The 27,465-nt window shown below is 41.0% G+C and overlaps 2 protein-coding genes across 9 annotated transcripts in view; one reads left to right on the top strand and one right to left on the bottom strand.

The window, feature by feature from the left end:
• cenpp.L (centromere protein P L homeolog) overlaps window positions 1–477 on the bottom strand; it is a 150,576-nt gene extending 150,099 nt beyond the window's left edge. The window contains exon 1 of one of the 2 annotated variants that reach the window (NM_001114789.1): window positions 258–477. The gene's annotated coding sequence lies outside the window, so the exon portion shown is untranslated. The remainder of the gene's footprint in view (window positions 1–257) is intronic. The other variant, XM_018256348.2, reaches the window with a different exon arrangement.
• Window positions 443–26,051, top strand: nol8.L (nucleolar protein 8 L homeolog). Of its 7 annotated transcripts, none has more exons than XM_018258926.2 (17): window positions 443–582; window positions 2,587–2,756; window positions 3,745–3,807; window positions 6,430–6,508; window positions 6,999–7,146; window positions 9,430–9,498; window positions 9,709–11,739; window positions 12,052–12,165; window positions 12,259–12,384; window positions 13,643–13,736; window positions 14,021–14,168; window positions 14,679–14,765; window positions 15,437–15,720; window positions 23,076–23,202; window positions 23,333–23,403; window positions 24,138–24,220; window positions 25,659–26,051. In XM_018258926.2, exons 2-17 carry the CDS (start codon window positions 2,624–2,626, stop codon window positions 25,710–25,712), a joined length of 3,711 nt encoding a protein of 1,236 aa, XP_018114415.1. In that variant the 5' UTR covers window positions 443–582; window positions 2,587–2,623; the 3' UTR covers window positions 25,713–26,051. The 7 variants fall into 7 exon arrangements, with proteins under 7 accessions (XP_018114415.1, XP_018114418.1, XP_018114413.1 ...); XM_018258929.2 differs by having other exon boundaries at window positions 446–582; window positions 2,590–2,756; XM_018258924.2 differs by lacking the exon at window positions 443–582 and adding an exon at window positions 792–900.
• The last annotated feature ends 1,414 nt before the right edge of the window (window positions 26,052–27,465 follow it).

Below are 27,465 nucleotides of genomic sequence, written 5' to 3' on the forward strand. Positions count from 1 at the left end.
GGCCCTACTAGCTGCTGATTGGTTCCTGTCCTACAGTACAGTGAGCTGAGAGCCGCCGGCTCCCCTGCACAACCTGGGAATTCAGGGAGCAGGAAGTAGAAGAGAAGGGAGGGACTAGTAGGGTTTTTGCAGAAATATTCAATAAATCAGCCTGAAACAGTACTTTTTTAAGCACAACTCTTCTATATGTAAATGAGTACAACGCACTGGTACATTCTTATTTTTTTACACAAAATGTCTCCTTTAAATAACCTCACCTTTCCCGCTTTTTTGTCTTCTCGTGCGTAGCTGTCACTGAACTTTCCCGAGTTTCCCGTCAAATCGCCTCACCTTTGCTACGGCCGCATCTAAATCGCAGAACGAAAGGAGGGGGGGAGAGTTCTAATCTTTAATGACAACCCAGCCAAATTGGAAGCTATTGGTTTTAATCACAACCTGAACTAAGGTTTCTGGAAGTGGAAGCAGTGTTCCCGTTTGGAACCTGTAAGGAAACCAGTCAGGGCTGTGTGATGTCCCCGCCGAAATTTGTATCCTTCTTTACTCGGTTATTGGTCTGACCCTTGGCTTTAGCGCCACCTCAAGGTAAAGGCTCCTTCCTGCAACTACCCATCCGCTGGCGCTTGAATTCGGAGATCAGTGATTATTTAAACACGTTGATCTTAAACTCCCTAATATTTATTCTTCTAGAAAAGACAAATGCGAGCGTACTTATATGTCCAGCAAATTACTGGATGTCCTAGGCGCCTACACAAGAAAGAAATGCAGGGTCTCCTTCTTATGTGTTTCCGGAAGCGGAACGGTCAGTCCTTGACAATGTTTCTGAGGGGTTCCTATTAGCGAGACGCAGCTTCCGGAAACGGTAGTGTAAGACCATGTGTTAGACGGAATGTTTATGTGCAGGTTAGTGGAGTATGGGAATAACGTGTCCTGGTGCGCCCCAGGTAGACCCATACTACAGGGCCCTTCGACTGTTTGGGGGAAGCTGGGATTTGTAGTTTAATATCGATTGAGTGTCATTGTGAATGTAGTTGTTATAAAGAAGTACTTGCCGAGTAGGTGTCAGGGCCAGACTCTCCAAAATGCACATTTTAATAGGTTCTCATTGAAACACGTGTTAGTTATGTTGTGCCGAATGCTCTGAAGAAAATACTTCGCTTAATGTCATGATGAAATGCTATTGTTACTGGGAATTCTCTGTCAGTAGTTCCTCTATGCGATCTGTTATCTGGAATGCTTGGGATCTGTTATCTGGAATGCTTGGGATCTGTTATCTGGAATGATTGGGATCTGTTATCTGAAATGCTTGGGATCTGTTATCTGGAATGCTTGGGTTCTGATATCTGAAATGCTTGGGATCTGCTATCTGAAATGCTTGGGATCTGCTATCTGAAATGTTTGGGATCTGCTATCTGAAATGCTTGGGATCTGTTATTTGAAATGCTTGGGATCTGTTATCTTGAATGCTTGGGTTCTGCTATCTGAAATTCTTGGTATCTCTTATCTGGAATGCTTGAGATCTGTTATTTGAAATGTTTGGGATCTGTTATTTGAAATGCTTGGGATCTGTTATTTGAAATGCTTGGGATCTATTATCTTGAATGCTTGGGTTCTGCTATCTGAAATGCTTGGGATCTGTTATCTGGAATGCTTGAGATCTGTTATCTGGAATGCTTGAGTTCTATCTGAAATACTTGGGTTCTGTTATTTGAAATGCTTGGGATCTGCTATCTGAAATGCTTGGGATCTGCTATCTAAAATGCTTGGGATCTCAGGTTTTCAGTCTTCCTGTAATTTAAACCCTGTTACTGATTAAACAATAGAACGTTTTATTGTTTAGCCACATATATGAACTTATGTTATGTATTGCTGTCTGATCATTGTAGAGAGGATACAATTTTATTGGAAATTACTTCTGTTTGGATAACGTGTTTCTGGATAATAGATGCCATACTAGAGGCATGCAGACTCTGGTAGGCCAGAGAAAAGCTTTACTCCATTAGTGTAAGGAAAGCCATACAAGCATTCTCCTATTCATATTCCAGTCTGTTATTCAAATCAATGTATGGTTGCTAGGGTGACCTTGGACCATAACAACCAAATTGCAAACTAGAGAGGTGCTGAATAAAAAGCCAAATAACTCAAAACCACAAAAAAAATGAAAACCAATTGCAGATTCTCTTAGACTATCACTCTCTACATCATACAAAAAGTTATTTTAAAGGAGAAGAAAAGCTTAGCCACAATAGTGCAAGCTATAACCGTATATTTATTCTGCAGAATGCTTTATCGTACTTGAGTAAACAGCTCTTGAAGTGTTCTCTGTTTGTTTAGGATAGCAACTGCCATATTGGCTTGGTGTGACCTCACTTCCTGCCTGTCTCTCCCTGCTCACTCATAGCCCTGGGCTCAGATTACAGCATGGGTGGGGGAGAGGAGAAAACTGAGCATGCTCAAGGCTGTGCCCTGGAGGTTTAAGCTGAAAACAGGAGGAGATAACATAGTGGCCTATTTTCAAAGTTTATTAGTGATCATTCTTAGCCCAAATCTAACTGTTTGTGTTATAACTCTGTTCATTATTTTATGCAGCAGAACTTGACCCTGTCATATACAAGTCCTGAAAAGTATGGAAGCATCATTAAAACGTCTCTATGTCGGAGGAATTGGGTCCTCTGTCACGGATTCTGAACTCACAGATAGATTTGGGAAATTCGGGAAAGTGAATGATGTGGACATCATTTCCAGGAAAGACGAACAGGGTGAGAGACTATTTTGTTACAGCTTTTTGCATATAATGCATAGGAGATATGGATGGGAATAATCAATTTCCTGAATTGGTACAATCTGTGCAGGCCCCATTTCCCCTTTCACAACTATAGTCATGGCCCCAAGAACCTGCGAAGGGAAACTTTAGGCAGGTTTCTGATGGTGTCTTATCACTAATAGGGACATGTTACCAGTGCAGCTGTAAAAAACACTGTGCTGGGGCTTGGAGATACTGCTCTATTTCTCCATTGGTCAGCTGAAGGGCTCTTCAGAAGTTTCTGATTGGACAGATCCATATGGAATTAACCGCCAAGTTTTAGTTCCCCTTTGGAAGTGAAAAAAACCTTTATTTGTACATGTTATCACTAATGTTTAAAGGGATACTGCCATGAGAAAACAGTTTTTTAAACAGCATTAGTTAATAGTGCTGCTCCAGCAGACTTCTGCACTGAAATCCATTTTTCAAAACAGCAAACTATTTTTTTTTTTATATTTAATTTGAAATCTGACATTTGGCTAGACATATTGTCCGTTTCCCAGGAGCCCCCAGTCATGTGTTAAACTTCATTCAGTTACATTTAGTAGGAGAAACAGCCTGCCAGAAAGCAGTTCCATCCTAAAGTGCTGTCTCTTTCTGAAAGCACATGACCAGGCAAAATGACCTGAGATGGCTGCCTAAACACTAATATTACAACTAACAAAAATACACTTGCTGGTTCAGGAATGAAATTTTATATTGTAGAGTGAATTATTTTGCAGTGTAAACAGAGTAATTTAGAAATAAAAACTACACCATAAAAATCATGACAGAATCCCTTTAATAACAGTTTACTTTAAACTAGTAGTATAAGATAGTATAAAATAAGTGAAGGATCCCCCTTTATCCTGCTGGCTTGTATTACTCTTCATACTACTGTTTTATTCACTTTTTATGTGCTTTGTAACTAGAGCCAACACTGACTTGTGTTTCTTATTCTTCAGGAAATCCTGTGAAGACCTTTGCGTATCTCAACATCAACATTTCAGAGACAGACCTGAAAAAATGTATGTGCACAAAATGTTCCTTTTCCTCACTGCGTTAAATAAGTCATTTCATGGGAATCTGCCTTCATGATTTGGGTGGCACAACACTGAGCATCCAGCGAGTTATGTCAGCAGCATTTGGAAGACTTTGAGATTGTAAATTCTCTGATTAAGACACAGTTTCAGCTACAAGCAATTTATCCATTTTGAGTGCATTTTTCTCAGTAAAGCATAATCCTAGTAATGTCCTATTAAAGTAGAATCCCAAGTATAAACAACTGTTTTATAATTCCCCAATATAAATGCACATAAACAATGTAGCAAAAGTCAGTTCAAATCAGCAGACAAATTTCACTCTGGAGAATCAAATGACTCCATAACCATTATGGTGCATTACCGGAGCAGGTCATTAGGTGGCAATACTCCGTCGGTTATACTTGGAATATGTATGTCAATATGTCTGACCACACATTGGAACTGACATGCTTGTTGGTTTCTGTGGGGGTTTAAAAGGTGATTAAAAGGATTATGTACACCAGGGCTGCCATCAGAAATAACAGGGCCACGTACTGCAAAAAATTTGTGGGGCCCTCCCTCCACACCCACCCCACCCACAGGTCCGCTCACATGTTTTGTGTAAACAAAAAGACATTGATGGCCAGAGCCCCCACATGTTATTAAAAAAATGGTTGCCAGAGCCCCCCATAAAAATACTATTGGTGGCTAGGAATCCCACATGGTAAGAAAAAAAAAAATTGGTGGCCTGCCCCCCCCCCAGAATTTTTTTAAATAGTTGGTGGTGGCCAAGGTCCCCCCACATGTTAAAAAAAAAATATTGGCGAACAGGGCCCCCCTCAAAAAATTGTGGCCACCCCCCCACTTCTCAGAAGTTTCTAAATAAATGGTGGCCGGGTCCCCTCCATACAATAACGGACCACAAATGGGTTAACTTTAGGGGGGTTCTGTCATGTGCACCTACTTGATAATCAGGGTCCCCCTTGCTGTCAGTGAGCTGCCGACTTCAGAAGGGAGGGCATGAGCACAGGTGGCTGCATTCTCTTCCCTTATTGGTCACAGAAGTTTAAGTCCCAGTAAAGCTGCATGGGGATTGGATGAGCTGGAGGGGAAGTTAAAATCTCCGCTATCCAATCCCTGAGCAGCTCTACTTAAACTTCTGTGACCAACAAGGGAAGGAGAATGCTGTTACAGGACTTATGATGCAGTCACCTCTGCTTCTGCCGACCCTTCCGAAGTCGGCATCTTGCTGAAAGCACGGCTGGGCCCACCTTAAAGGATCAGTTCAGTGTAAAAATAAAAACTGGGTAAATAGATAGGCTGTGCAAAATAAAAAAATGTTTCTAATATATTTAGCACAAAATGTAATGTATAAAGGCTGGAGTAACAGAACAGAACACTACTTCCTGCTTTTCAGCTCTCTAACTCTGAGTTATTCAGCGACTTGAAGGGGAGCCACATGGGACATATCTGTTCAGTGAGTTTGCAATTGATCCTCAGCATTCAGCTCAGATTGAAAAGCAACAGATATGACCCATGTGGCCCCCCCCCCCTCAAGATGCTGATTGGTTACTACCTGTAACCAGTCGGTGTAAACCAAGAGAGCTGAAAAGCAGGAAGTAGTGTTCTGGCTATTATGTTACACATCCAGTCACTCCAGCCTTTATTTTTGGCTAACTAACTATATTAGAAACATTTTTTATTTTGCACACCCTATTTACACAGTTTTTCTTTTTACACTGAACAATTCCTTTAAGATCTTTGACCCGGGACAACACTCCCCCATGATAAAGGGTATCTATCCAAAACATGTTGTGTAATCACAACCTGCAATAAAAGTTTTGTAGAGATTCTGCTGGAGTTCTCCTGCCTTTATTATTTTGATTTACCCCCCCCCGATGGCGGCCCTGATGTACACAGTTAATTAAGTGCAGTACACAATAAAAAATAAATGAGCTATTCGGTTCTCAAGCGTGACATTTGCCTGCTGATTTGTAAGGTTTGGATGGCCAGACGGAGATTTTACTCTGTTAGAAGAACCCTGACACAAGATTAAAGCGAAAACATCACCTATGTTTATAGTGTGATATTTGAAAGTTTCTTTGAATTCCATGTTGTAAGACTTAAACAATAGGTTTGTGTCTCCTAATTATAACTCAGTACAAGGGAACTGGAGACCCCTGCAACCAGAAAGCACACTGAATAGTGTTTTACTATTGTTTTATTTCTTAACATTCTGTTCATACATTCTATTTTATTTTGAGATGCTGCAAATTGTGATAAACATACTTGTCCTTTCCTTAGTTATGACCGTCACCTGGGGATATTTTCTTATCTCTTTAGTAACTTAATAAGTCTGCATTTGAAATACAACAGACTGCTGAGAATTTCTCAGCAATGCAGGTGTAAGCTAACTGTATTAGGCAGTGTATTTTAAATTGAATTAAAATGAATGTTGAGCATAGGGTGTATTTTTTTTGAATGCTATAGTTCTCCCTGAGTGGATTCCACACAACATGATGTGAACTTAATACCTAGCGCATATTTTTTTTATTATGTTTTTTGTCTGCTGGTGGGGGTTTTTTTTTTCCATTATATATTATAACTTTTATTTTCTTTCTGCTGCAGGTATGTCTACCTTAAATAAAACTAAATGGAAAGGAGGAGTGCTACAGATAGAAATAGCTAAGGAAAGCTTCTTGCACAGGTAGATACATATAAGAATCTTCTGCATGTACTGCATGGGTCCCTCTGATTATGGGAGTATGTGAATGGCTAAAGCCATGTGCAGCTTTTATTTTTTTTTTATTATTTTTTTTATTTATTTTTTTAAAGTTTTTATTTATTAACATTTCAATGTTTTAATATGTGCAGCTTTTTTAACAGGATTATTTTAGCAAACTGAAAATCAGCTCCCTTGGCTTCCATTGACTTGCATGGGAAATGTGTAGAAGTGCAGGTGTTAGTGCTTTTTAGCTACTGTTTGCCTGAGCATGTTTGGGTTGGAACACATTCACAAATAACCCCATTGCAATATGAGCAACACCCATTGCAATATGAGCAACACCTAATGTTTGAAGTGTGCCTTGGCCTCTTCATTTTACTTTGGACAATCGTTCTACGCAGAACATCTGTAGGTGAAATATACTGGATACTGTTTCCTTGTTAACAAGTAAAAAAATGGTTCATTTGTGCAGACTTGCACAGGAGAGACAAGAGGCTAAGGATCGATCAATCCTAAAAGCAGAACCAAAAGAAGAGTTGGTGCAATCTCTTCAACAAGCTGGAGTCAAGGACTTTCAGATGAAAGCTGCTGTACCGGGTACAGAAGTGCCAAATCATAAAGTAAGTAGCACTATTCATTTAATCTTGGGAAAATATTAAATAGTAAATCCTGAGCATGACTCAAAGAAAAACTGCCTGCACTGGAACAGCTACTGGATGCACCAGAGTAAATATTATCAGGGAAATATAGTAGAAAGAAACTCTTTTAATATTGGGCACTCCAGATTCTTCCCTGTTGTGCTGCTTGTCGGCTCCCATAGGGCTGATGGTTTGAAACGAAAGCAAATCCTTAAAATAGTATGACTTTTTGTAACATGAACAAGGGAATTGCAGTTTTTTCTCCTGCACTCTGCATGCACAGTCCTTTTTGGCACTTCCACATTCCGTTCAGCATTCAGCTGAATCCTTCATGAAGAATTCGGGATTCACCCAAATTTGGGGATTGGATGCATCCCGATTTAGAATATAATGCTGAAAGTTCATTTAAAAGTGAACAACCCCTTTATGTGATCCCAAAAATGCATTTATGTATGGTTTTTATTTGGAATATTTTTTAACAAATTGTGCCCAAAGTTCCATTGCAAGCTGCTCATCTCCAGAAATTGTTGGGCTGCAGGTATAGTTAGCCATGCACAGGCTTCTGATTGCCCTGGCTATAGTGCCTTTCTGACAGTCTGCCAGATCAGTATCTGGCAAGTTATAAAATCCTTTTGGGAATGACCGTATTGGTTCTGTCTTCTTGGGCCTCCATTAAAGGGGTTGTTCACCTTCCAACACTTTTTTCAGTTCAGTTGATTTCAGTTCACCAGAAATAGAATTTTTCCAATTACTTTTTTTTTCTATGTGTGACTGTTTTTCTAATATTGAAGTGTAAAGTGAAAATTTTCAACTTCTAAAGCAGCTCTGGGAGGGCGGATCTCAGACCGTGTAAACTGTTCTAAATTTATACATTTAGTTGATACATTTCTTATCTTTAGCCATGCTGAACAGAATCCCTAAGTTTAGTTCACCTTTAAGGTAACTTTAAGTATGTTATAGAATGGCTAATTCTAAGCATCTTTTCAAATGGTCTTCATTTTTGCTTTTTTATAGCTTTTGAGTTATTTACCTTCTTCTGGTTCTTTCCATCTTTCAAATGGAGGTCACTGACCCCATTTAAAAAACAAATGCTCTGTAAGGCTACAAATGTATTGTTGTTGTTACTTTTATTACTCATCTTTCTATTCAGGCCTCTCCTATTCATATTCCAGTCTCTTATTCAAATCAATGCATGTTTGCTAGGGTAATTTGGACCCTAGCAACCAAACTGAAATGCAAACTGGAGAAGATGCTAAATAGAAAGCTAAATAACTAAAAAAACACAAATAATAAAAAATGAAAACCAATTGCAAATTGTCTCAGAATATCACTCTCTACATCATACTAAAAGTTAATTTAAAGGTGAACAACCCCTTTAAAGGAAGCTGTTGGAACTGATACAATAGTTGCTAATACTCCAGAGATGCTGCTGAGAAATGTATCAACTAAATGTTGCAAAATTGTAACAGTTCAGAGTCTGCACCTGAATTACTGAGCTGCCAGACTCAAACACCAGAGACCGGAACGTACAACTTTAAACTTAGATTTTGGAAAAACTGTAAAAAATGGAAAGTCATTGAAAAATCATTATTTATGGGGAACAGTCTGAAAACAACGTAACTGAAAAAAGTGTTTGGAAGGTGAACAACCTCTTTAAGATTCAAGCAATGGCATGTGGGCCAAGTGATCAAATCAGTCCAGTTAAGTCCAGCATTTTCCTGATTGCCCTGCTTTTGACTTTCCATTTCATCCCTTAAAACTCAGCTCAATTCCACATGGTGCATGGTAAATCATTGCAAATGACATGCTGAAAACACCACAGCCACATGCATTTGAACCAAATCCTAATCAAACCTGCAGGATGAATATATATAGTAGAACCCCCTTTTTATGTTTTTAGGGGATAAAAATCCAGGAAAATTTCAAATCAGAGAAATAAATTATGCATTAAATGTTGGTGGGACCACAGAAATGGTGTAAAATGCAGATTTCGCTGTATTGTGAGGACAGAGCAGGCTAGCCTGGGTGTCTCCTCCATATATAAATGTAGTAAAGCTGTCAATCTGATGAAACAATGTAATTATAAGACACTCTAGTGATCTGTAAAATAGCAGTTGAATAAGGAACAGACTTCAGCTTTAATTGCCTATTAACCTGCCACAGCTTACAGTGGGAAAATACAAAAATGACTTGCTGGTTAAACTGAAATTAAGAGCAACTAAGCCATTCAATACATTCAACATTTTTACTTTTCTTTTGTTCTAGAATTGGGTGGTCAGCAAATTCGGAAGAGTTCTACCTATACTCCATCTGAAAGACAGTAATAAGAAAAAAATATCCTTTTTTTGGCTTTATTTTGATGTTTTATGCCTGTGTTTTAAATAAATTTATTATTTATTCAGAAAAAGATGATTTAGGGCTATGGTACACAAAAGTTTGACGAGAGATTTGATAATCACTAATGACTAAATGTTGCAGTGGTAAAGAAATATGTCATTTAATTTTCCAGTTTAAATACATATTATTTCCTTTACCAAAGTGAACATTACAAAATATGATCCTTCAAAATACTGCCACAATATTAAGAAGCTAGAGGACACCTCACTTGAGATGACGCCTATTTCCCAACTTACCTGGCACCTGGAAGGTGGTGATGATGACATAAGCAGAAAACGTAGGGGGGAATTCCCAGCTACTAAAAGCCCATCAAATAAAAAACCCAAAATGCTGAAACCCTTAAACACAAAGGAACCTAATGAAAAAACTAAAGGCAACATAGCCAAGAAGAGCATATTGTCTGTAACAAAAGAGTCCCCAGGTACACCACGCAATGCTGAGGTTTCAGGGATCAAGCAAGAGATCAATATGCATGTTGTTAGCAAGAAAAAATGGTGGGATGAGAGTGATTCTGAAGAAGAGATGAGAACAATATTAGAGAGAGAGAAGAATGAAGTGAAAGTAGGTCCTACTCTTGCAACTGACTCCAATCTAGAGATCGTTGATAACACTTTTAAACTGAGATATAATACTCACTGGGGTCACAGAGAGGAATCCACTTCCAAAGGCAGTCAGCCCGACTGTAGCAGCAAAGGGAAAGACGATGATGAATATGATTCGGCAGATACTGATGAGATCATTTCCGTCGCTAAAACTGTGAAAAACGTAAAAGTGGGTTCAGAGGTCAAAGAGAATGCTCTCGCCATTGAAAAACAGTTTCTCCTCGCACAAAAGCAAAAAAGCAACCATGGATCAGAAAATAAAAAATCACAAAAAGAAAGACCGAAAGAGTCAAATTCAGTGAACGAGAATGATGATTTGGGGTCAGAGAGTAGTGACTCCTACTCAGATGAAGAATATGATTCCCTGATGCAGAACTGCCAGCGGGTGTCTCTCACACTAGAGGATTTGACACAGTTAGCAAGCGCAGCTAAAGACACTTCTGAAGATGAGACTATCGAAGAGGAAGCAGAAAGCAATGAAGAACGTGAAGAAGTAAAAACACCTGCAGCTGCACAGAGGAAGAAGAATGGCATAAATCCAGATGATATTTTGGCCTCCTTATTGGAAGATGATGATGGCAGCTCTGATGAGCAACTCAAGGGAAAACGAAAGAAAGAACCACCAGTCAAACTTCCAGCATTTAAGAGACTAGGATCCCTGCTAGTTACAGCTCCTGAGCAGGTGCATGAAGCTTCACTGAGTTCAAAATCAAACTTTTCAGATAGCGGGTCAGATTCAGGGAACCAGAATGATGATTTGGGGTCAGAGAGTAGTGACTCCTACTCAGATGAGGAATATGATTCCCTGATGCAGAACTGCCATCGGCTGACTCTCACACTAGAGGATTTGACACAGCTAGCAAGCGCAGCTAAAGAGACTTCTGAAGATGAGGCTGCAGAAGAGGAGGCAGAAAGCAGTAAAAGTAATCAACATGAAGACGTAAAGTCAAGTGCAGCTACACAAAGGAACAAGAAGAGTGGGACAACTCCAGATGAAATTGTGGCCTCCCTATTGGAAGAAGATGACAGCAGCTCTGATGAGCAACCCAAGCGAAAACGAAAGAAAGAAACGCCAGTCAAACTTCCAGCATTTAAGGGGCTAGGATCCCTGCTAGGTACAGCCCCTAAACAGGAACTTGACGCTTCCCTAAATTCAAAATCTGACTTGTTACCATCCACCAGTTCTACTGTAAAGAACAAAACCTGTGAAACTGATAGATGCAACACTATTAATACAGAGGTCCCTAAAAAAACTGCCGCAGAGAAATCTGTTCAGGATCTTGAACTGTCAAAATCTCAGAAAAAGGGTAAAGTTGAAGTGAAGCAGAGCAGCAGTAGTGAAAGTAGTAGTGAAAGTAGTAGTGATGAAAGCTCCACCTCTAGCTCATCCTCTGCAATCCCAGCTGCCCACACTATGACACAGAAAAGCAAATCAAATGAGCAGGTAAAAACCAGCGCCCAAAATTCCGAAGCTCTCAAACTACAGGATAATAAGAAGAGACTGGCAGCAATGGAGGAGAGGCGGAAAGAGAGGGAACAACAGAAGCAAGCAATAAAGGGAGCCCTATTGAAACAGGTGAGTGCAAACTATAGAAAAGCAACCCAAAGAACAATATTGTCTGTTTACCCAATGTAACACAAACTTCTAGGACTGCCATGAGAAAAAATTAGGTCCTATAGTAGTTATTAGTCTGCCACCTATTTGGGCCCCCTGGGTGGTGGTCCCTGCATCCTAAGTAAACCCAATTAAAAAAAAATTGTCAAATATATTCACCATCTGGCCATTCTATTCTGGCAGACACCATTTTACGCAGTATATTTTGTGCATGCAGTAGTAAGCTTTCTCATTGAACTAAAGACATATATTTTGCTTAATCGTGTTCTTTAGGATTCCCAACCGTCATCGAAAGGCAAGCATATTGTGTTTGATTCAGAGGCTGACAGTGAAGAGGACGATAAAGTGACCCTGTCCACTAATGCTATGAGCAAACCCACTGTGAATGTAAGTCTCTGAAATTTATAAGTGTAGAACGGATCAATGAATTCATTACCTGTCAGTTGATGTAATGTGGATACATTGTATTTTCTGTGTAAGGAACAAAGTAAAACAACCAAGCTGTTTGAGAGCAGCGACGATGAGTCTAAAGAAGACGATAAAGGAAGTGATGACGCAGATCGATTTCAGATCAAATCTCAGTACGAAGGACGATCAGGAGAAAAGGTTGGTTGATTTTATTATGATTCAATAATAACCTGTTTGTTGTGTATTGCAGTGCATGTTGCTTATATTTGCTTATACAGGTATGGGACCTGTTATCCAGAATGCTCGGGACCTGGGGTTTTCCGGATAACGAATTTTTTCGTAATTTGGGTCTTCATGCCTTAAGTCTACTAGAAATTCATTTAAACATTAAATAAACCCAATAGGCTGGTTTTGCTTACAATAAGGATTAATATATCTTAGTTGGGATCAAGTACGAGCTACTGTTTTATTATTACAGAGAAAAAGGAAATCATTTTTAAAAATTTGGATTATTTGGATAACATGGAGTCTTTGGGAGACAGCCATTCTGTATTTGTAGCTTTCTGGATATCAGGTTTCCGGATAAGGGATCCTATACCTGTATTTGTTTTTCAGCTTTATAAATAGAGGTTAGGAATGACAGAAAAATTGTGTGCTTTACTGGCCATTTTTAGTTCTACATTCAAAATCTGCATTGTAGTTTGATAGTAATAAGTGCTCAGCATAGAATTAAAGCTTAATGAAAAAGTAGGGTTAGAAATGCTGCACCACAGCCCTTTAGCAATGACACTCTTAACAGAATCCAGGATGGTGAGCTCCTGTGACAACTTTGAAGGCCTGGACTATTCTGGCTATAGAGATTCTGAACACGTACAGAGGCGCAGTCTGTTCAATATATAAAATCTGGATGTATAAAATATTTTTAGCAATATTAATTTTAGGGTTTAGTTCTCCTTCAGTGTTAAATGTGTTGACATTTTCTGATTGCCATTTAAGTTTGTGTATGGGGTCAAAATGCATTAACCTATATATGAATGAGAACTACATGGATACATTCCTCTACTGAAGGGTCTGCATTGAGGTCATATGCCATCTGATTGTTGCTTTGGGGGGTTAAATAACTATTTCAGGCTTATTGGTCCCTCTACCTGTGTATGGCCATCTTTACTTTGTGTAAAGCTAAACTAAAATCTCAGCATAGACATAATATAAAACAGTATAAACATTGTCTTTATAGCATTTTATAAGCGTATAATCATTTATATATTGCCTTATATATTTCACATGATTTGTTTCTATCTGGAAATCAGCTTAATCAAATGGACAGTAAAAATAGTTGCTTGTCTTATTATGTCCAGTTCATTCCACTATGCTATGGACCATTGAATATATCCCTCCAGTCCTAATAATAAGTATTTGGCACAAGTTAATATGTCCTCCTCATGTGATTTCACAGCTGATGCAATTACAGTCACGTTTCGGAACAGATGAGCGATTTAAAATGGATTCTCGCTTTTTGGATAGCAACAGTGAGGATGAGGAGGAAGAAGGTAAGTTGCGTTTTTATTAGAATCTTGTAACTTAATTTGGAGGCAACCCCAGGGATGCAGGTGCTCTGTAAGATAGTACTAAGGGGTGCAATCTTATAACACTGGGGTTCATAAATAACCTCTACTGTCTTTAACCTGAGGGTAAAACTAAGACCAAGAGAAGGGCAATTTATCGGTTTGTTCATGTGGTATCCTGTCTTGTCATGGCTTGCTTTATGTGTAATTACATATGTGCCATGGAGGTTTTCTGTGAGTTAAAAAAGAAAAATAATTCTAATTTGCAGAAACCTCACAGAAGACTCAAGCAGACAAGGAAGGCGATGAACTGTCTGCAGAGAAGAAGAAAAACCTGAATATTCTGCAAAGTCTGTTGAACATCAATGTAGAGCAACCTCCAGTGAACAAACAGGCAGCAAAGGCCAAGAAGTTCAAGTACGTCTCTTAGCTCAAGTATGCCATGGACAGCCACATGTAATTGAAAGAGACATATAGGATAAGTGAACCCCTCCCTAATACTGTAGGCAATAATGAATAATATATGGTGCTGGTTTCACTTAAATGCTAAAAGTTACTATTTTCTTTAAAAATGGTCCCTTGATTGGAGCTCCCTATAGATCTGCTATGGTCCCTGTTCGTGTTTCAAATGAAGGTCGGTGTGTCATAGCACAAGCAAAGGCAGGCTTGTACCCTATCAGGTCAGCCTAGCTGCTAATTGGTTCCTATCCTATGGTGCAGTGTGCTGAGTGCCGCAGTCTTCCCTACACAGCCTGGGAAAGGAGGCAGCAGGAAGTGGAACAGATGGGCTGGATTAGTTGGAGTGTGGTTTGTCTGGTCAGCCTGATCGTCAAATGAGAAAAAAACAGTGTTGGCCTCGTACATAGAAACTTTCCAAGCATATATGTGTAATTTATTCCTTTTTCTCTACAATTTTTTTTTTCTTAGAGATCTGAATACTTTGCAATATGACCCCACAAGGGAAGACCACGCAGCATTTGAAGCAAAATCTGAAGAGGAAGAAAAAAAAGAAAGGTAACAAATATAATGACTGCTTTAGACCTCTGTAATCACACCTGTTCTAATATAATCAGATAAAGTATTTCAGGTAGTCTGCCAATTGTCTTTATAAAGATTTGAAGGTAGGTAAGTCTGACATTTATTTTACACAATGCCAGTTGGTTTGAATGTACCTGGTGTACTTTTTTAGAAGCTGTCTTGGTACTATCTTTAGCTATAAGATTGTTCTTTATTTGTAGAGAGCATAGGACATGTCATAATCAAGCCAAAACTATTTTATCTTCTGAAATCTAAACAAAGACTATTTGTCTTTACCAATGGCATCACCATTGCTGGTTGTCATGAACCAGCAGTTGCAATTTTAATTAAAATTAACCCCCTCTGTGTCTCTGGAAACTAAAAAATGTGGCCTCAACCATATATCAGATACTCATCACTTTTTCAGCTTTTTCTTTGGTAGATTTAATACAATTAATAGGAGTGGGAGGCATCCCAATTGAGTGATACCTCAGAAGTGTTTTGTTAGATGCCAGAGGTAAGTCGCTGACCCTAATGTGGCTATTTAAGGGCATCTTCTGGCAAATGAAGTCTAGTTCCATAGAAGCAGGCAATTATTTATTTTCTTCATAGCAGATCATAGGGCCCATCTAAACTGCTCTTGATATTTCTGGGGTTTTTTCACGCAGCAAAGCTCAAAGAAAGAAAAAGCGTCTGGAAGCAGAAAAGATTCCTGAGGTCTCGGCAGAAACCTACCATGAGGTAGCAATTGATTTTAAAGAAGTATTTGGAGCATCCAAACCTGACCCAACGACCGGAACCGCATGGGATCAAGAGGAGGAGATTGAAGGATTGGGTGAAGAGAGCTCTGCCGAAACCCAACAGTTTAGTTTCCTGACCGAGGACAAAGAGGAGCCAAGTGGATTCACCTTCTCGTTTTTTGACGCTGGAAACGAGAGTGTCTCAAAAGACGGTAAAAGGCAATTTTGCATACATAACTATTAAAAGTGTATTATGTATTGAAATGGTTAAAATATCTGTTATTCCTTCACATGGCGATGGAGTGAGATTTTTTACTGAAGTTTTGAAGGTCTGCTTGGGGGACACAGGGACCATGGGGTATAGCTGGTACATCCAGGAGGGCAGGACACAACAGTAGAACAAAACTAGCCCCTCCCATACTGGCTATACCCCTAGCAGGAGGAGTTTTTGTTGTGTCCTCAGGAGGATAGGACATTAAAATCCACTCTGCTTTATTATTTTTAAAATTCTGTCAGTTGCTTGACACCAGGGGATGCCCAGGACCTCTACACTGTGTTAGAGGACCCCCATAGGCATCCCCCAGCGTGGGAACTGTCTCCGGGGTGCATGGTTTTTCCAGCACCACCCAGTCTTATTCTGGTCTCCCCTTCACAGGTGAAGACCGACTGGCCGGAAGACAGAGGAGAGTGCCACAGGACACAGTAAGTATTTTACCTGTGCTACCCTTCTCTCCGCCATTATCCCCCTCTCTATGCTATCTGCAGGAAGAGAGTACTCGCTGAGCTATTAGCCTTACATCCCATGCCCCCACTGATGCTGCAAACAGGGTTTGAAGATGTGGGGGCACAGGAGGAAGACACAGGCTATCCTGTGAAAGGCACTGGCTAAAACACTAACATGGAGGCTAGGCGCGTCCCTTTGGTGCCATTTGCCTCACATCTTGCGTGATCCAGGTGCACTCTCAGTCGCGGCCGCCATTTTGTTTTCGCAACGGAGCATACTCACAGGTTCATACAAGAGGAGATCCTCTGCACATTACTGTGGCCTAATTCCTCAGTCTTCCCTGAACCGCCAGTGCTCTTGCTCTCTGGTTTCTTGCGCCAGAGCGCTGGGAAATACCAGCAACAGCTTTTTGCCTACATATAGCCTCCTGCACTGCTTGTCCTCAGCAGGCACAGCTTAGACCAACACACACGCATATATTGCCTTACTCTGTTCACTGTCAACATGTCTGAGGGAACCAGTGACGGGCTCTTTTCCAGAGGGCACCTACTGCCCAGGTAAGATACCTAGCCTGTGCCAGGTGCCGCAAACGTTTGCCTTCTGGGCACAAAGACCCATTATGCAGTAAGTGCAAACCACCTGAGGTTGGGCCTAAACCCCCAGAACCTGCTCTCCCTCAAGTAGAGCAGGACTGTCAGGGGGAATCCCCAGCGCAAAACAGGGAGCCACCAAGACCTTCCACTCCAGAGTGGGCATCACAACTGGTGTCCGGAATACCTGGATTAGCACAATCACTAGATAAACTACACTCCCGCCTTGACAATCCCAAGGGGAGAGCATCTAAAGGCAGAGCTCCGTTTCCATCTGATGAAGAGAGCGTTCTCCTCCCAGACATCTTTCTCTATCCTTACCAGATTCAGGTGAGGACTTTGATCGCTCAGATGGTGAGCTTTCATCTGATTCAGACAAGGAGGGTGATGGATCACACAAATTCTTCAGAATCGGTGGATGCTCTAATTTCCTCGGTACTAGAGACCCCTCCATCTATAACCAGAAGTCTCTTCTGACACTGCTAAGAGCCTATTCAAACGTCACAACAAAACTTCACCAGTTTTCCCTTCCCACTCGCAGCTTGACCAAATCATTTAAACAAGAGTGGGATTCTCCTCAGAGACGTTTTCAGACAAATCGAAAATTCCAAAAACTCTATCCATTTTCCAAGGAGCTTACAGAAAAGTGGTCAATGCCACCTTAAGTGGATCCACTGGTATCCCGGCTCTCCAAGAACACTGCTCTTCCTGTTCCCAATGCCTCCTCCTTCAGGGATTCGATGGATAAGAAACTGGAGAGTATTTTACGCTCTGCCTTCTCAGCCTCAGGCACCGCCTTACGTCCTGTTCTAGCCATGGCATGGGTAAGCAGGGCAGTGCAATCCTGGTCAGAATCCTTGCTTACTGCTAATAGTGACTGGGCACCTCGTCATGAACTATCTCAACTGGCTTCCCAAATCAAGGAAGCAAATGATTACATGTGCGAGGCCTCACTTGATGCAACTCAAGTCATCAGTAGATCATCGGCACTTGCGGTGGCAGTACGCAGATCTCTGTGGATGAAACTATGGTCTGCAGACCTGTCTTCCAAGAAATCTATAACTTCCATTCCCTTCAAGGGCAAGCTCCTCTTCGGGCCCGATTTGGATAAAATTATCAGCCAAGCAACAGGGGACAAGAGTACCTTGCTACCTCAACCTAAGCCACACCCCTCCTTCCGCAAGGGTAAGTTTTTTTTCGTGGCTCCCAAACAAAAAACACGAGATCCTCACCACCAAGACAGTCCTTCACAAATTGAGGGCATTTCAGTGGAAAACAGAGCTCTTCCTGGCAGAGCAGGAAGCTGACTCACAAAAACGGTTGACAAGTCCTTCTCGGCATGATGGTGACCTCACACCGGCAGTCTCAAGGGCAATAGGGGGCAGGCTCGGTCTCTTTGCCGAAGTGTGGACCACACTCATTCAAGACTCTTGGATACACAAGGTGCTAACTCTCGACTATCATCTAAAATTCGCCTCAAACACCCCCCCCATTGGTTCTTTATGTTCAGACTGCCACAGGACTCAATAAAGAGGTCCACCTTCCTAGGCGCTATTTCCAATCTTCTCCTCTCCGAGGTCATTATTCCTGTACCAGCCGCAGAACATTTCAAGGGATATTATTCAAACCTTTTTGAAGTTCCCAAGAGAGACGGTTCGGTACGACCCGTTCTGGATCTCAAAGAACTAAACAAATTCCTTCGACAACGAAGATTCAAAATGGAGCCACTCAGATCAGCAATGGCCCCGGGGCAGTTTCTGATCTCTCTCGACATAAAGGATACCTTCATGTTCCCATTTTACCTCCGCATCAGAGATTCTTGAGATTTGCCACTACCAGTTCACAAGCCTTTCGTTCGGGCTAATGTCTGCTCCAAGGGTCTTCACCAAGATCATGGCAGCATCGACAACAGTCATTCGCAATATGGGGGTTTCCATCACCCCCTACCTAGACGATCTGCTCATCAAAGCGCCCTCCTTCATGGAAGCTCAGAGATCTCTCCAGACATGTATGGACACGCTTCAGAAACTTGGCTGGGTTCTAAACCTGGAGAAGTCTTCGCTAACGCCCAGCCAATCTATGGTTTTCCTCGGCATGCAGTTCAATTTGCAAAACGCAGAGAGTTCCATTGGAACATTCTGAGGGTTTGGAAGAGGAAATCCCTCCTTCAGGAGATCAGACTCTCCTGCAAGACAAGAACATCCCTACTTTGGTGGTTGAACAGCACCCATCTGTCCGTAGGCAGACCAATGGGGGAGCCACATTGGTGTATCCTCACGACAGATGCAAGCCTGTTCGACTGGGGAGCAGTCCTCGAGGGCAGCTCAGCTCAGGGCCAGTGGAGTCCTCGGGAAAAGAGACTACAAATCAATCTGCTCGAGATCCGAGCAATTAGTCTAGGCCCAGTTCACTGGCAACAGTTGCTATAGGGTCAAGCTGTCAAGATACAGTCCGACAATGCCATGGTGGTGGCATACATCAATCACCAGGGGGGCACAAGAAGCAGAGGAGCACTAGACGAAGTCAGACTTATCTTCAAATGGGCCGAATCTCACCAGGTTTACCTGTCAGCAATTTACATTCCAGGGCTTCTGAACTGGGAAGTGGACTATCTAAGCTGACAATCCCTAGACCCGGGAGAGTGGTCACTAAAAGAAGAGATCTTCCACGAGATAACACAGATGTGGGGTACTCCAGAGGTGGACCTCATGGCGACCAGGCACAACCGCAAGGTACCAATGTTTCAGGCTTGATGCAGGGATCTACTAGCCATAGTAGCAGACGCTCTAACAGCAAAGTGGCACTTCCATCTGGCCTATGCCTTTCCACCTCTCCCTCTCATACCCAGGACTCTCAGGAAGCTTCAGCGAGAGCGGACCACTCTCATCCTCATCGCTCCAAGGTGGATCCTGGTTCACAGACCTTCTCAATCTGTCCGTGGCAGAACCCTGGACTCTGCCTCTTCTCCCGGACCTTCTAACCCAGGGTCCCATTCAACACCCAAGCCCAAAGAACCTCAATTTGATGGCGTGGCTCTTGAACTCAAGATCCTTAACGCAGAAGGGGTTCTCCAAGGCTGTAGCACATACCATGTACGTGGCCAGAAAGCCAGTCTCAGCGAGGGCCTATCATAGAGTTTGGTCTACATACCAACAGTGGTGCACACGTCGCAAGACGTGGTTCAAGCGTTTTTCCATCACAAACATTCTAAAGTTCTTACAAGAGGGTCTATCCATGGGCCTATCCCTAGGTTCTCTTAAGTCACAAGTCTCCGCTCTATCAATACTTTTTCAAAGACGACTCACCCTTTGCCTGACATCAAGACATTTATGCAAGGGGTAGCACACATAGCTCCCCCAGTACGAGCATCAGCTGTCCAATGGGACCTCACCTTAGTTGTACGTGCTCTTCAGGATCCTCCTTTTGAACGTCTAGGCTCAATACAGCTTCCAAGGCTTACCTGCTTGCTATCTCATCTGCAAGACGTGTCTCCGAACTCAGCACACTGTCATGTAAACCACCCTTCCTCGTTTTTCACCATGATAGAGCGGTCCTCCACACAATTCCATCATTTTTACCAGTAGTCTCTGATTTTCACCTGAACCAAGAAATCATCATACCAACCTTCTGCCCTGCACTCTCTAATGCTAAGGAGAAGGTTCTACACACTCTGGACCCAGTTAGAGCCCTAAAGTTCTACCTGCATGGAGTTCAGGACATTCGCAAGGCGGGCTCCTTACAAGTCATTCCTTCAGGCCCCCATCAAGGGGGAGCAGCCACAAAATCAAACATTTCACGCTGGATAAAACAAGCGATCCAGAGAGCCTATGTGACACGAGGTAAAACTCCTCCAGCTAGACTCACTGCTCATTCCACTAGGGGGATGAGCACGTCCTGGGCGTTAAGAAACCAAGCATCAGCGGAACAGCTGTGCAAGGCAGCTACGTGGACTTCTGTCCACTCCTTTTCAAAATGTTACCATTTCAACACTTTCGCGGCCTCTGACACATGCTTTGGCAGAAAGGTGCTTCAAGCCGCAGTGGCATCTTCCACTTAGGCCTCACTCTCCCATCCGGAGGATTTAGGGGACAGCTTTGGTACGTCCCCATGGTCCTTGTGTCCCCCAAGCAGACCTGGAGAAAAGGAGATTTTGAGTACTCACCGTTAAATCTCTTTCTCTTCAGTAGCTTGGGGGACACAGGGCTTCCCTCCCTGGACTGAGGCCTTCACTTTCTGTCTGACATGTTACGGTGATGGTTAACTGTTTATAAGATTAGTTAAGAGTTGTTAATTTCCTGTTGACTTTGGAACAAACTGGGCTAAGCTCTGCCTGCTGGGGGTATAGCCAGTAGGGGAGGGGCTAGTTTTGTTCTACTATTGTGTCCTGCCCTCCTGGATGTACCAGCTATACCCCATAGTCCCTGTGTCCCCAAGCGACTGAAGAAAAAGAGATTTAACGGTGAATACACAAAATCTCCTTTTTGCCATTAAGACCTACCTCCTTATACAGAATAAGGGGGCAGCAAACCTAATTCTAAGCAACTTTGCAATATATATTCATTACAAATTTTATATGGTTTCTACGGTATAGTTAATGTATATGTTTTATTATAGAAAGCAGTATTTGTCTCTTTCTATTCTCTGCCCTGGTGGCTCAGACTATTGATACAATGTAAGACAAGGCAGCTGATTAACAGATATGTCTTTGCTGGGGAATTAAGACTTTTGCAATGTTGTTTAAAAAGTAACAAGAGTTATTAAAAATTTCAATAGCTATTGTATTTACAAATAACCTTAAAAGCACTGAAAATTTTTAATAAATGTATATTGGAAAGTTGCTTAGAATTATGTTTTGTTTTATTAGGTAAATTTTTATTTTGGGTTTGACTTTTCCTTTAAAGACAAGGAAAGACACAACCAAAGAATTGCAACATTCTTTCCTTGTAGTGAAAGATATTAGGGAATAAAAGTTTAAAAAGGGGTTGTTCACCTTCCAAACAATTTTTCAGTTGTTTTCAGATTGTTCTCCAGAAATAGACTTTTTTTCAGTTGCTTTCCATTTTTTTAGTTTACCATTTTTCTTTAAAATCGAAGTTCCATGTTCCTGTAAAAAATGTATCAACTAATGTATCCGTTACCGAGTTGCCCCCCCCCAGAGGCTGCTTTAGAAAGACATATGAAGGTGAAAAATTAAACTTTAAAGGAGAAGGAAAGGTTAAAATTAAGTAAGCTTTATCAGAAAGGTCTATATAAATACAACAGTAAACCCTCAAAGTAGTGCTGCTCTGAGTCCTCTGTCAAATGAAACACAGCATTTCTGTTCTTCTATTGTGTTCACATGGGCTTCTGTACCAGACTTCCTGTTTTCCACTTCAACCTCCAGGGCTGGGGCTTGAGCATGCTCAGTTTGCTCCTCTCTCCCTCACTTTTCTTTTCTCCCTCCCTCCTTCCATCCCTGCTGTAATCTGAGCCCAGAGCTATGAATGAACAGGGAGAGACTCAGGCAGGAAGTGATGTCACAGAAAGCTAAAATGGCAGATGCTATCCTAAACAGAGAGAGTTTCTAGAGCTGTTTACTCAGGTATGGTAAAGCATGCTACAGAATAAATATAGCATTCTAGCTTACACTATTGTGGTTAATCAATTGGCAGTAAACTGCCTTGGTATCTTAAATATTAGAAAAACAGTCACAAATAAAAAGTAGGGATGCACCGAATCCACTATTTTGGATTCGGCCGGACCCCCAAATCCTTCACTAAAGATTCGGCCGAATACCGAACAGAATCCGAACCCTAATTTGCATATGCAAATTAGGGATGGGAAGGGGAAAACATTTTTTACTTCCTTGTTTTCTGACAAAACGTCACACAATTGCCCTCCCGCCCCTAATTTGCATATGCAAATTAGGATTCGAGTTCGGCTGGGCAGAAGGATTCGGCCGAATCCTGCTGAACAAGGCCGAATCCTGAACCGAATCCTGGATTCGGGGCATCCCTAATAAAAAGTAATTGAAAAAAGAAGTTATTTCTGGTGAACAATCTGAAATCAACTGAATTGAAAAAAGTGTTGAAAGGTGAATAACTCCTTTAAGAAGTAGCCTGTGTCACATGTTTTCAATCACACTACAAAAGGAAGGAAAGTAGTTGATAAATCTATTATTGTCAATGTGTCTTTCTTGTTGAAGTTTCATTTGGTGTTTTCTCTTATTTACCGGTAATACAATATTTCACTTGTCTGGCAAATTTTTCTATAGAAACGTATAAGATTGAAACCATTAAACCCGCCAAAGTGGCTTGGCAGGAGGACCCCAGATTTCAGGACAGCAGTTCTGAGGGAGAGGATGATGATGAGCCCAGCACAGGGAAAGAATCCAAAATAAGGTTTGTGCTATATGTCACACAGTATTATATATACTTGCAGTGCATTCCATTATGTATACTGTATAATATCTATATACCATGCTAAGTTCCCCTTGTATTCAAAATCATGATATCGTTTCACCCCCTGCAGTATGGAGACCAAGACACCGAAAAGCACCATGCGGTTTTTCTTTTTCGTGAAAGATGATGAGAGGTTAAAGGGTAAGTTCATTGTAGATTTCTTGTCCAGTGATATATTTCATGTTCCCACACTTCTGGGTTTATTTATTCGTATTGTTTTTACATACATCTTTCGTTCTTTGTATTTTAAACCTTGCGGTTTATTGAATGCATTCAACTCCATGGTCATATTGGGTCCATTATTGACCCCACTGGACATCAGCTTAACCTTTCAGCTGCTGCATTTCCATGTTAAAGGGAATGTGCTGCTGGAAGTTAAATTGGTTATGTGGCTTAGTTTTTTTTAGGGATGCACCGAATCTAGGATTCGGTTCGGGATTCAGCCTTTTCAGCAAGATTCGTCCTGGCCGAACCGAATCCGAACCCTAATTTGCATAGGAGACATTTGCATATGCAAATTAGGGGCGGGGAGGGAAATTTCGTGACTTTTTGTCACAAAACAAGGAAGTAAAAATAGTTTCCCCTTCCTATCCCTAATTTGCATATGCAAATTAGGATTTGGTTCAGTATTCGGCCAAATCTTTTGCAAAGGATTCGGGGGTTCAGCTGAATCCAAAATAGTGGATTCGGTACATCCCTACTTTTTTTTTTATTATTTATTTATTTTAAATGGCACCTTCACTAGGGACCAAGGGTCCATGGGATACACGAGGAACAGATACAAATCTGTGAAGCTGTATCTGATACTGTATCTTGCATTGCATTAAATTTTTAATTTTGTTGTTCTTTATCTCTTTTCATCTCCCGGCATACAGAGGGTCCAAAAATGTTTTTCCAATCTTCAAAGCTGACAGAGCTGGAAGAAGCCTGGGAACAGCGTAGAGACTATCTATTGGAGGTAATGAGTGCTGTTTGGGTCACTTATTTAGTGAATATGTCACAATGAGCACAATGGGTTGGTTTTCCTTTCTTATTTGTGTCTGTGTCGTGGATCCTCCTAATGCAGTTGTGAGACTTGCCATGCTAGGGGCCCCCGACTGAAGACCAGGTAGGGTGCGATTTTGTCTCCTAGGAGCCCGGCCTGAAAGTTAGAGTGAATTTGGAGTAAATGTGTTTTTGCTGTACTGGGAACTATGGATAAATGGCTTATACAACAATCTTTTGATTAGTCTATAAACTTGTTTTCAGGCAGGAGGTGGGCATAATTAAAAGCTTAACGTCTGGGGGGCTGTTATTGAAAAAGTATGAAAACATCTGCCCTATTCGGTTTATTTATGATCAAACTGCTCCCTCTCTGCAGCTTTTTCCCCTGAAAACAGCTGATTAAACCAGTGACCCGCAAGCTTAATGCAGCGTCTTGTTAATTGGTAGTCGATCATGTAATTGTAGACTGCCCACCGTTAATTGAGTTGTTAAAACATGATATTTTGGAGGCTTCAATACTTGGCTAAATCTCCTTGGCAGTGATTGCTAACCCAGTGTTCAAATAAAACCATGTTGAAAAATAAATAACTCTACCATCTTCTATCACTAGATAGCATCAGTGTTACTATAACCACCATACCACTATATATTAACTTACTATATGGAAAGATAGATACCCACTAGACCAGGTACTGCATTCATATACAGCACTGAGTGAGGTGATTTTGTAGATAAACCTTCTCTTTTTGTTTCCGTCAATGTTTGTGTTTAAATCCCTAATATTGCAAAAAATGTTGCCAAAAGTTTTGCAACTCTCCACTTGTCGCCTCCCACTGTTGGCCAAAATATCTATTTTTTAGGTTGGCCTTTGGCATTTCACATTTCTCCACTTAAAAATCTGTAAGCTGCTACAAAATATGACTTGTAGAGAACTGGCACCTTCAAATGGTGTATTCGCAATAAGAGTCAACTATAAGTACAAACACAATCTTCTCTGGTTTTGGCATTATGCCCCATCAAACTTCAGCCATTATTTGATATGATGCTTGGCTTTTGCATATCTATTTTTATTAGGGATGCACCGAATCCAGGATTCGATTCGGCCTTTTTCAGCAGGATTCGGATTCGGCCGAATCCTTGTGCCTGGCCGAATTGAATCTGAATCCTAATTTGCATATGCAAATTGTGGGGTGGGCGGGATTTCATGCGACTTTGTGTTACAAAACAAGAAAGCAAACCAATTTTTTTCCACTTTTTCCTTTCCCGCCCCTAATTTGCATATGCAAAGTAGGGTTCGGATTCGGTTCGGTATTCGGCCGAATCTTCCAAGATGGATTCGGGGAATAGTGGATTCGGTGCATCCCTAATTTTTATATATATCTTTCTAGCTAACTAATATCCTATTTTTCCAGGAATGCAAGAAAAGACACAAAGATGCCAAGAGGAAAGTTAAAGCCAAGTATTAATGCAATGTCTGTCATATGGCATTGGATCCAGAAGGGCACATATTCCATGACATCGGCTCCACTGCAAAATGCTTTTTTTTTTCTCAATCCGTTTCTGCTGTGCGTTTCTGCTAAACAGATTCACAAGGGAAATGCTTCCTATGGAAGTGACATTTAGTGCCCAAGGTATCGGAGGCTAATAAGTCTATTTATACACACAGCCAACCTCAACAGGGTGCAGCATAATGTCTCTGGCATCACCAATTGTGCAGTGTACAAATACCAATAACTTTCATTATTAAATAAAAATGTGACATTTCTAAGATGTTACTTCCTTATCATAAATCATTTAACAAAGTATTTTTTGTCTGCCTCTTTGTTATTAATGTTGTTTATAACTGTACCAGTTGTAGAGTGTTAATTACCAGTCAAGTGTGTCAGCACATTGCAGTAGGATAATGCTACATCAGAAACTAGTGGGCATGTTCTTGACTAGCTGCTGAACATCCATGTGACTTTATTTTAATTAATTTTGCATAACATTTCAGGAATGCTAAAACAAGCCCAGTGAAACAAGCTGGTTTGTGAAATATTCCTTTTTTGTATAAAGCATGGGTAATTGTCCTGAAAATTCAAGTTAAAAGAATGTTGATTAGAACAGTTACTCTGAAACCCTGTTTGGCTCCACTTTGCAACAGAAATGTCTGTCACCTCCTATGGTTTGGTAATTGTACTTCTTCCAGTACAAACCATCTGATACTCATTATGCTAGTTTTAGTGTGTTAGTTATTGATCGCTTATGTTCCTCAGTTCTGATCCTAACTTTCCTTGAGGTTTGTCCTATGTACATTTTACCACATGGGCATTTAAGCCCATACACCATATATTCAGAGTTAAATGATATATTGTTTTAAAGTATGAGTTATGTATTCATGATAGAATTGCAACTCCTACAATTCAGGGATGAGGATGTCCTGAACTTAGGTGGGCCCAGGGACCTCATTTTTCTGAAGATCGGATCTTACCAACTTATCATCATCATCATCATCATCATCATCATCATCATCATCATCACCACCACCACCAAAGCAAGATATTCAGCCTTATTTATAAAGTGCAAATAAATGGGTGCAAACCATAATTTTGTTTTTGACATTTGCACCATGCTGTACACTTTCCACCATGGATGCACGCTTTTACAGTATAGAATGGAGCACAAACACCTGCATTCTACCATAAATACAGATATACCAGTGTTCCACAGTGTTATATGTATGAGGTGCAGGCTATTGTAGGCACCCAACACTTTTTACTCACGCTCGCGGAGCGTCAATGGCGGAGCCCGTCCGGACCGATACGTCTTCCTGCTAGGTCGCAGCTCTCGCGATAAGCCGGTCACTCCACACCGGCTAATGCTTCCAATCCGAAAAAAACCAAGTCGCTATCAAGCGCTGACCAAGTATTCAGGAATCCAGTTCAATTAACATCAAATATAGGCTTTTATTCGCACATTTAAAAGGAATTACAGTGGAGGGTGTACAAGTCTAACGCGTTTCATGCCCCATAGCTGGGCACTTCATCAGAGTGATTGTGTGAGTACTTAAATAACCACGTGTGAGCATGTGATCAAATTAAGGGCAAGTTAATACCTCAATGTGATACATATAATAAAAACAGTTCTTTTATCACATATACTAAGATTTAACATATTAGTATATTGTAAATATATATATAATTATACCATATAGGTGAACTTATACATAAATAAATAAAT

Source organism: Xenopus laevis, chromosome 4L (genome assembly GCF_017654675.1).
Source record: "Xenopus laevis strain J_2021 chromosome 4L, Xenopus_laevis_v10.1, whole genome shotgun sequence".
NCBI classification, from domain to species: domain Eukaryota; kingdom Metazoa; phylum Chordata; class Amphibia; order Anura; family Pipidae; genus Xenopus; species Xenopus laevis.